The sequence below is a fragment of the Henckelia pumila genome, chromosome 4 (genome assembly GCF_033568475.1).
Source record: "Henckelia pumila isolate YLH828 chromosome 4, ASM3356847v2, whole genome shotgun sequence".
Lineage (NCBI taxonomy): Eukaryota > Viridiplantae > Streptophyta > Magnoliopsida > Lamiales > Gesneriaceae > Henckelia > Henckelia pumila.
Window position 1 is genome coordinate 159,612,413 of NC_133123.1, and position 10,030 is coordinate 159,622,442.

The following is a 10,030-nucleotide window of genomic DNA, read 5'->3' on the forward strand; positions in this document are numbered from 1 at the left end:
TTTTTTTTAGTGTTTTTTATACATATTTTTTTGTTTTATTGAACTTATTTTGAATGAATTTTGATGATAATAAACTATGTAGTATTTTTAAATTTTTTTCATATTTTTTTTTACTAATTAATTTTATATATTATTAAATTTTAATAGTAATATTTTTTAATATTGATTAAACTCTTTGATTAAATTTTATTTTTCATTTTCTTACCATTTCAAGTGTTTTTAATTTTTTTTTTGAATTTAAAAATTAACATTTATTTTATAAAAAAAATTAATAAAAAATTAGGCGGGCCGGCCCGCCCGACCCGCGGCCCAAGACGGGTTGGGTTGGGCTGAGCATTTGGAGGCCCGCCCAAATGGCGGGCCGGCCCGCCCCACCCCGCCTAAAGGCGGGTTGAGGCGGGTTGCGGGCCGGCCCGCCCCGCCGGCCCGTTGTGACATGTATAGTTTCACGTAATAATTGAGCTCAGCCTTGAAAATCAATACAAACATGTGTCACCACTCACCATAGAATTTTAAATTTGCCTTCCGTCTGGCGCCATGATGATGGTTTCCCTCAACAGCCGTTTTTTAACTGTGGGAACTTTCATCAAACACTTTCCCGTCCCGAGAATATCAGACTTCAAATTCATCCACATTCCCGGCGGAAAAGCAATCTCCGCGCCCACCGCCTCTGCCTCCGCCGCCCTGGACAACCGCCATTTCCAGACCTTGACTCCTCATCAGAGACATCAAATTAGTCTCTACATGGATTCCCTTCTTCAGTGGAACGAGGTTCTGCATACAATTATGTTACTAACGCTTCAATTGCTTTTGACATCTATCTATCTGTCTTTCAGCACGCCAACACTCAAATGAAGAGGATTTCGACACTGTCATAACATAGGATTAAATCATGAGCTGAATTACTGGTTTCGTCCCTCGTGCAGAAAATGAATCTCACTGCCGTCAGAGATGAAAATGAGGTGATGGAAAGGCACGTGGAGGATTCCTTAGCGTTAGTCGAGCCCATTTGCAGTTCATACATATCATGTTGCGGGAGTTCTTTCCAGAATTTGAATGTAGTTGATGTTGGAAGTGGAGCAGGGCTACCTGGAGTAATTCTTGCCATTGCGTGCCCTGGTTCATGCTAAATATTTTCTTGATACTGGAATTAAGTTATCGTGATTTTATATACACGACATCATATGTAAAAATTGGACCGAATTTGTAATCATTTCTTTTGTTTAAAATTTGTTTCTTAGGTTGGAAGGTGACTCTGTTAGAGTCCATGAACAAGCGTTGTGTCTTCTTGGAGCATGTCGTTTGCTCCGTAGGGTTGCAAAATGTACAAGTTATACGGGAACGGGCTGAGGTGTGGAATTCATATCTTACTTAATATTGCATATTCCTACTCTGTTTTAGCTTTTGCCTGCTTTTTTTTTATTTCACATAGCCAGCAGTGTGTGACGAGATAAGTCAAAGGTGCAACCTTTTTTTACTAACATTCTGCTATATTGAAGAATGTCATTCTCCAATTTTATGAGACAAAAATCACTTAGAATTCATTAGCCAACTCGGTTTGAATGTTCCTTGATTTCTGAATGGGAAAAACGATGTGAACGTTGCAATTATTTTCATGCATGATATGTTTTGCTTTGAAAAGAGGCACAACATTGGATTCATACCGAACCAACAATGGGAGTTGATATTGTTTATTAATTCAATTAACTCTATGGAATAGTCAGTCTCTTGTGGTTTTAAGCATTGTAAGTGAGGTTCATGAGCTCTAGTCAGTATTTATCATGCTCTGAATTTCATAGAAAATTTTCATTCATGATGAGCTAATAACAGGAGTCCAACTGGATGTTTGTTATGGAAAACCTGGGATGCATTTATTTTTGGATGATGATTAGCATCTTTAGGCAATCTCTAACCAGGGTTCTAAATTCGCTAGACGCTTGTCGGGTGGCGCCTAGGACGCCTAGGCGGGGACTAGACTCCGCTAGGCGGATTCCGCGAATTAAGCAGAAATTGAAGCATGAGTATGACATTATCAATTTTATTATTCAGTTAACATACACACACATCCCATATCTCCATACAAATGATTTCTCCGCCTTGGTTCGAAAGTTAGGGCAACAGAAAATTGAAAATTGAAAATTGAAAGATGAAGATGAAGTTTGGTGTTAGGACAAGCCGACTAATAGGTTTTCTTGTTGGACGTTAATTTAGGGCCTATATATTTGGGTGTTGTTTAAAGCCCAACACAAAAATATAGGTTTAAAAGTTTAAAAAAATTTACCTTTGAGTTTTTTTTTATTGACGTTTTAAATTAAAAGCTCAAACTAAAGCCTTCCTGGGAGCCTACGGCCGCCTGGACCGATTAGTCGGCGCCTAGGCGCCAAGGACGCCTAGGCTGGCCGACTAGCACTTTTACAATGCTGTCGGCCAACGCCTAGCGCCTAGGCGGCCACCTAGGCCAGTTTTTAGGATACTGGCTCCAACAAAGAAGTTGAGCTTCTAAACTATACAAGAAGTCCCTTGTCACCTTTCCATTGTTATGCTTGAACATTCATAATGGAATTTGTATATTCTTACGACGTGGTTTCTTACTTACTATGAGACATTGTTGCCAGTTCTCATACTTACTATGAGACATTGTTGCCAGTTCTCTAACGGATATTTTAACGTTGAATATGTTCACATGTGATCTGCTTTAGATATTTCATTCTTCCTCATATATCGCCTGAGCAATGTGAACCTTTATTTAGGACAGAATTTGGGACAAAATCCTGCCTTCAGAGAGGGTTTCGACATTGCAGTTGCTAGAGCAGTTGCAGAAATGAGAGTGTTGGGTAATCGAAAATAAGAAATAGCAATATTTTTATGCTCGAATTGGAAATTATATCTCTTTCTGAGTGTCGGGTTTTCTTTGGTTCACAGCGGAGTACTGTATACCTCTCGTCCGTGTTGGTGGTTTGTTTCTCGCAGCAAAAGGTCATGATCCTCAGGTATTCTGCTGTGAAGACGAGTCTGTTAAACTACTTCTGCTATGAACAATTAAATGCTTGAGCTTGAATATTTAGTTTTCTTTACTTTTTCATTTTTGAGTTTCAGCATTTGATGGATATTTGTGTTTTTATTCTCTTTTGGCGTGTTTATGTTGGGTAAATGTATTCATATGAATCATATTAAGATATTTTTTTATATGTATGTAGCTTTAGTAATTATTATATAACCACGGATATTCCCTTTGCAAAAACATGTATCTAGGAGGAAGTTACAAGAGCTGAAAGAGCTATTCATTTGATGGGAGCTTCTCTCTTGAAAACATGCTTTGGTACGTTTCTCTCTTGCAAACATGCTTTGGCACGTTTCTCTCTTGCAAACATGCTTTGGTACGTTTCTCTCTTGCAAACATGCTTTATGTCGGGTAAATGTATTCATTTGTACCCCTCATTTTTTTAAACTTTGTTCTAACAACTTATTTATTCTTGTAGTCATGATGTTCCAAGACTAATTTTAATCCATCACTCTTTTGCGACAATGTAGCATAATTGAGTGCTGCATAAGCCCCATTTTTCCTATCACTCTGTAGGCTGTATGGACCGTTACAATCTTCGCTTATCTGTCCTATGAATCCTATAACAACCAAAAGGAATCTCAAGCACTTGCTATAGGGTCTAGATTATGACTACAACCTCAGCATATGGCCTGATACTATGCTTTACATTCGACTGATCATCCTTAATAGTTAAAAAGTTGCCAACTATTAAATCTGGTTTTACAGCAACATTGGTCTCTCAAAAGTGAAAGCAACCAAGTAATGAAGTCACTTGTGTTGTCAACCGTTTACATTATTAACAGTATATTTTTATTTTATCCAGTGGAATCACATAACAAATATGGACAAAGAACAGCCATTATATGCCGAAAAAATGGTCCCACTCCAAAAAAATATCCTCGTGTTCCAGGCACACCATCCAGGGCACCATTGTGAAGTAGATGCTCAATTTGTATTCTGTGAGTTTTTTCTCGTGTTGTTCGTCAGGCATTATAATTTCACATTATACAGGGATTGAATTTTGCTGTTTTGCTATTTAAGTGGGTAACAAACTGGTGTACAGCTTATAAAAGTTTGTGGCTTGTCCCTCCATCGGCGGCTTGTCCACATTTACTTGCTCTTTCTCGTTTGGCACTCGAATAGTGTGAAACAAATTTAGAACGTCCCAACTTTCCATCCTATCCCACTTGGTAGCAATGATAACTTTGATGTGTCAATTTTATCTGTTACATTTGGTTTGGGTATCCTCTTACAATTTTGGCCGATGGCAATGTAATCTCATTTTGCAATTTCTGCAAGAGTCCCATTTTCACATGAAGGTAATAAACATAATGGTTTTTCTGGTGGATCCCTGAGCTTTATACCTCCTTATGTGTTTGTCTGCTAACACTATCTTTGTAGTGGACGCAGGTAATGTATACATCTGAGTTACGCTCTCAACGACAATGTCTTTAATTAGGAATTAGGATGTAATTCATGTTGGGAAGGTTAAAAAAAGAGTTGCAGGCAAACAAACTACATCCATGTGATAGTAATAAGTCTAGATGCAAACATTTGTGTGTCCAAATTTATAAATAGTATGATAGCCGAGAGGGGTTCCACACCTAGCTAGAGATTTACAGCCTTGAGGACAGATGCCTAAATGGCCAAATTGTATTCATCCCTTTTAGATTATAATTCAATTCATATGCATGCATATATTAGGAAACTATTCCAATTGAATATAACAAAATAATTCAACAAAAACTATTATAATTGTGATCATATCAAATCCAATCTCAGATGATAATCTTAGGTTATGTTTGGTTAATTTGTAAACAATCAGATCCCATCAAATGTTTGATTGAAAATTTATATATTGATTATGATATTATCCTTCATATCTTATTAACAAGGGTAAATTTTGTAATCAAGTACCTTATCCCAAGTTTAATTAATCAAAATAGAAATATTATTGTTTATCATTATTATTTAATATTATAATAATCACGCTATTTTGTCATATTAAATCCTCTGTGTGTGTTTGTGTGTGTGTGTGTGTGTGTGTGTGTGTGTGTGTGTGTGTGTGTGTGAAAACAAGGTTAAATTTGAAACATGTTACTGTGTCCAAACTCCAACGGAGAGCATACCACAAAAATTACATGTTCCATCTTTTGTTGAGCAATGCCAAATACTCGTTATGATTGTGCCCGTCAGAGGACAGGCAAATGAAACTAGCTACATAAAACATTAAAAATATATGAAAACTTTTTTTTTTTACAATACAAGTGACAAAAATTTTTTTAAAAAACATAAATTTTTATTTACTACTGTGATGCCATGATTAATTTTGAATATTGAAATAATGGAGAGGCAGCAAACATAGCATAGGATTCACATGCTTCATTCATAGGGCCTACATAAACAGACAAATGCCCATAGGCATAGAAGTCTAATTAAATTCTCTTAGTTGTGAACACAAATATCACTTAGGTGAGAAATTTTCAATTAAGTTGTAATAAGTTATATAATAAATTTATAAAAAAAAAAAATTAGTGACATCAAATTTGATTCCAGGTTTCCAACATATGTTCACTTTTGAGTTCTAACCATAGCGTTCATAATCATTTCTTATAACTACCGTATTGTGTGGTTTGTTTCGAAGCTATATGCAATTGCTTCATTTTTGTGTAAACTTTGATTGTCCAAAAGTATCTTCACAGTCATGATCTTCGATATAAGGCGAAAGAAAATTGAAAACCCAAGTTGCTTAATGTTACTGCTTGCTGAACTTGGAATATAAGATAAGATATTTATCTAACTTCTTCATGATATTGGATTTTAAGGCAAATCATTAAGCCTTCAACTTGTTGAACACTCCGTAAAAATATTGAACATGCTAGTTCTGCTCCTTATTTACGTCATGTGGGGGTGCTGAATTATTTTCTCATGAGAGTGAACAAAGGGAGATATGTTTTTGGAATAGCTTGTAATCTAGTTGTCTTGACTGATTTCTGTCATTATTAGGAACATGGATTCTATAACTGAAATTTCCTGCGCTTAGATATAGAAAGATTTTAAAAAGCAGTTCAAGTGACTATAATATATATTAAGTCGATGTCCAGTAGTTATATCAGGTGGAAAAGATGAATGCTTTTTGCCAAGAAAAGAAAAAGATGAAGGTTAAAATTGCACCATAATTCTATAACTTTCTTGCCTATATCTCCTTTTTTGCTAAAATTAGTGTATTATTGTGATCTACTTTTTGAAATGGGCTTTTGGGTCTGCCCAAATTTTACTTTAGCCTTGCACAAATTGGCTTTCTTCTCTCTTTATGATCACTTGTGAACTTCATACTATTCATGTAAGAAAAGTGATCTTCCATTATCACTTTAGAAGTTATAGAAGCAGAGTTGATTAATTGATTATTTGCTTTCTTAGGGAGACGTTTGCAAAAGATTATATTTTTGTAGAAGTGATTAAATTTATAAATTATGAAAAAGTGGGGAAAAATCGGAAATGTTTAGTGTTTGATAATAAGCTGAATTTTTTTTGAGATGGAGTCTTTGATAAATAAATGGTCGTCGTACTATATTTTTAATAAAATAACAAAAAAAATGTTATTAGAGAACACATCTCTCTCTTCATTTATTCGAATTAATGTATATAGTAATTTTGGATTAGACAAAAATATTGGGATCGGATAAGAGTGTGAGAAGAATTTCTATTTATTTACCAAAATATCGCAATCACTTTTGAAGAATCGAAAAGGTTTGAAATTTTGATTAAATTTAGCAGAAGTAGACGCAAAATATGCGATTAAGAAACACCAAAAACATTTTTTTATGTGAAAACTGAATAATTGCTTTTTTTAAGTGATTGCAAATGCTTCCTTAGTACTTTGATTAGCTTAAGATAGTTCCAAGCAGGGGTTCGAAACTTTTGGTGGTTGCAATTATTTGTTCTAGACTTTGGAAACATTATTCTTAGTTTTAGGGTTTATTTAGATGTTTGTGTGTAATTAGGAAATGCTATTTAAATACTTTAGTGCATGTTTAAGTTTAGTGGAATCTTTTCCCAAGGTTGTGTCTATGTTCATAGTTTTTGTTGAGAACATTGTAAATGTTATTTAGCGCGAGTGTTTAGATATATGTATCCATTAAAGTTCATATAGATAATGTAAGCCTACTTTTTGAGACATCCGCATTTTGGGGTGACTGGAACCTATGACTTGAGTCCTGGAAAACCAACTGCTTTCTTGAATAATTGGTTGCGTACATAATTACATTCCAGACTTAAACTTACTCCTAAATATACGGTGTTTATATTCAATCAATTATAACTACATAGGTCATAGGATGGGTTATTCTATGCTACATCGGAAGTGTTTCACCCCTAATTCAACACCATTAAATCATGTGGGTCCCTTGTATTTTTATGAAAATTGACATGTGTGTGGATGATCCAATGACTAATATTTGACCACATCATGGGGGAAAGTACTTCAGGTGTAGCATAAAATAATCCGTCTTAGGATAGGCCTAGCTAGAAAGCTGGTGGTTCACTTTTAATTTATGAACTAAATCATAGTTTGGTTATTTTTTTGTGAACTATACGCATAGTTTGGCTACATTCAAACGTCGAACGTGATCCAAATAAAATAAAATCCTCCTATTGCTTCATGGTTAACTGTGCTTTTAGCCAAAATGTATGCCCCTTGCACAGTTTAAACACTCTTTTTTCCTGTCTATAAGGAAATTGCAGTTTAAATAGCACCTCCCTAATTCTTGGTTGGAATTAGAGAATAAAAAGTTTATAACTATTGCTGTTTCGAAGTTGCAATTGCATACTGATAAGTGTAGAGGGGAGAAACTCTTCCTGCGGAACAACACAGAGGAAGCTACTATGATAAAAATGTCTCGAAAAACAAAATCTGGAAAACCCTGAAACACAGGAGTGTTTTCTTGTAATTACACTTTAAAAAATCTATCAGTACTTATGCCGGGGGTAGAAAAATCTGCCACACCTTGATGTCGAAATCCAGACTTGCACTATAAAGAAGATATGTTGATGTTGTTTCTGATGATGTAGGATCAAATGCCACAGTAATGCACTTGACTGGCCCTTTGTGGCCTTCAAGAACCGCTACACAAGAGTATGATTTCTCAGCCCCCCTCCAAATCCTCACCGTGTTGTCGGCGGAACCACTACACACTAGATCCGATACAGTAGCCAGACACAATATGGACTTAGTGTGCCCCCTCAGTGCCCCTATTGCCGCCATGTAGCCGCTGCCAGCCGCCGTTTTTGTCCAAACTAGGATTGATCTATCACCAGCTCCGGAGTACAGTGTTGATCCATCTCTGCTTAGTGCAAGTGCATTCACCCCAGACTTGTGTTTCTCTAGTGTAGCCACTAGGTAATGCTTCTTATTATCACCTGGACTAGTACTACTCTGTTTCCAAACTTTGATCTTCTTGTCTGATGATCCCGTGTAAATATGGTCGTCGATCGATGTGATGATGGTGTTTATTGCATCATCATGTGCTTTGGCTATTGATTCCAGGCACTTGAAATCCGCTGTCCTCCAGATTTTCAGTGTTCGGTCCCAAGAAACTGAGTATAGTGAGGATCCATCTCTTGATATGGCTAGCCCCGAAACTGTGTCGACATGATGGACCCATGTGCATGTCTTGTGCCTTCTTACTTGGACATGGTTCTTGGGCAGGAAAATTTTGAGGGCACGGTCACTTAGTGTTGGGAGTGTGGCTACATGTGTGAACTTGTGGCGATCGTTATCGAGGTTATCGATTTTCCATACTCGGATTTTGTGATCTTGATGAGCACTGATGATGATTTTATCTTCTGATGCTACTAGAGCTTTAACCGCACCTTTTCCTGCCACAACCATGTTATGATCATCAGTGATCAGATTCTCAAAGTCGTCTTCCGTCATAGACCTTAGAGAATCGTGTTTCCATAACCGAATTTCTCTGTCCGAAGAGCCGGTGAACAAGAATCCTCCGGAAAGAAGAAGGGATGACGTATAGGAGTTTCGTCCCTTAAGAGTCGCCACACATCGATGGTGCATGGTTAGGACGTGACATTGGTGTTGGGGCGACGCTGCAAGGGACGGAACAGAGGCGAAGCTCAGCTGGGAATCTAAGAAACTTGTCTCCTGTGATAATGGATTGCTGGAAAAGACATAGGAATCATTTCTTGAGGTACAAGTTTGGTCACATGGCTTCATTTCTCTGTGGGAAGAAACATGGAGAAATAGATAAATATATAGGGATTGGAGTTGTACTTAATGGAGTGAAAGCTGTTTGAGTAGCATGTGTTTTTAGAGTAAAGGTGGCCCCGTTTTTGATAGAGAGTGTGGGGCATTATCACAATTCACAAAACTACGAGTTCAGATATAAATATAATTTACGTGTACGGTAAACAAATTTTTACATGAGATCAAACCCTTGTTTGCCACCCTTATTTCTATGGATAACAAAATAATTGATTCTAGTTAATTTATATGAAAATTTACGTCGCACGAGTCTCCTGTATGAAACACGAACAGCTATTCGAGTCGTACTTGATAAAATGGCTTTGTGTCGTGTTAGATGGTAATTGATTCAGTAAATTAATTACTTCAGATATATAAAATAAAACTAACAAAATGAGATATCAAGATTGATAGAGAATATTCTTCCCTTGTCGATATCTACTATTCTACTCTGGGTTTTTAGAAAAAGAATTGATCATTTTTCTTCTCTGCATTTCCTAAATAGAAAACTCCAATGAACCAAAAAATTCCCAACAAAGAATTTTTTTCATTAATTCTCAAATATCCCAACCAAGAGTTTTCTTATTCACGACAGCAAATTTTTAGTATAAAATTCGAAACTCAAAAATTCATAAACATCGTAACAATATTATTGCTGCTAAATATTTTGACATAATTTTAGAGTTGTCGAACTATGGTTAGTATTTTACGATTTTCTTGCTCAAATATTC

At 36.2% G+C, this 10,030-nt stretch overlaps 2 protein-coding genes across 3 annotated transcripts; one reads left to right on the forward strand and one right to left on the reverse strand.

Moving 5' to 3' along the window:
- The first annotated feature begins 470 nt into the window (after window positions 1–470).
- Window positions 471–4,573, forward strand: LOC140866051 (uncharacterized). 2 transcript variants are annotated; one of them, XM_073270917.1, is made up of 8 exons: window positions 471–771; window positions 927–1,119; window positions 1,242–1,351; window positions 2,756–2,834; window positions 2,923–2,990; window positions 3,253–3,319; window positions 3,867–4,002; window positions 4,107–4,573. In XM_073270917.1, the coding sequence occupies exons 1-7, from the start codon at window positions 538–540 to the stop codon at window positions 3,977–3,979; spliced, it is 864 nt and encodes a 287-aa protein (XP_073127018.1). In that variant the 5' UTR covers window positions 471–537; the 3' UTR covers window positions 3,980–4,002; window positions 4,107–4,573. The 2 variants fall into 2 exon arrangements, with proteins under 2 accessions (XP_073127018.1, XP_073127017.1); XM_073270916.1 differs by having other exon boundaries at window positions 3,867–4,573.
- A 3,270-nt stretch (window positions 4,574–7,843) lies between these two features.
- On the reverse strand, window positions 7,844–9,254 carry LOC140866904 (protein JINGUBANG). The gene has a single exon (XM_073271969.1). It carries the CDS (start codon window positions 9,111–9,113, stop codon window positions 8,019–8,021), a length of 1,095 nt encoding a protein of 364 aa, XP_073128070.1. The 5' UTR covers window positions 9,114–9,254; the 3' UTR covers window positions 7,844–8,018.
- Window positions 9,255–10,030: the final 776 nt, after the last annotated feature.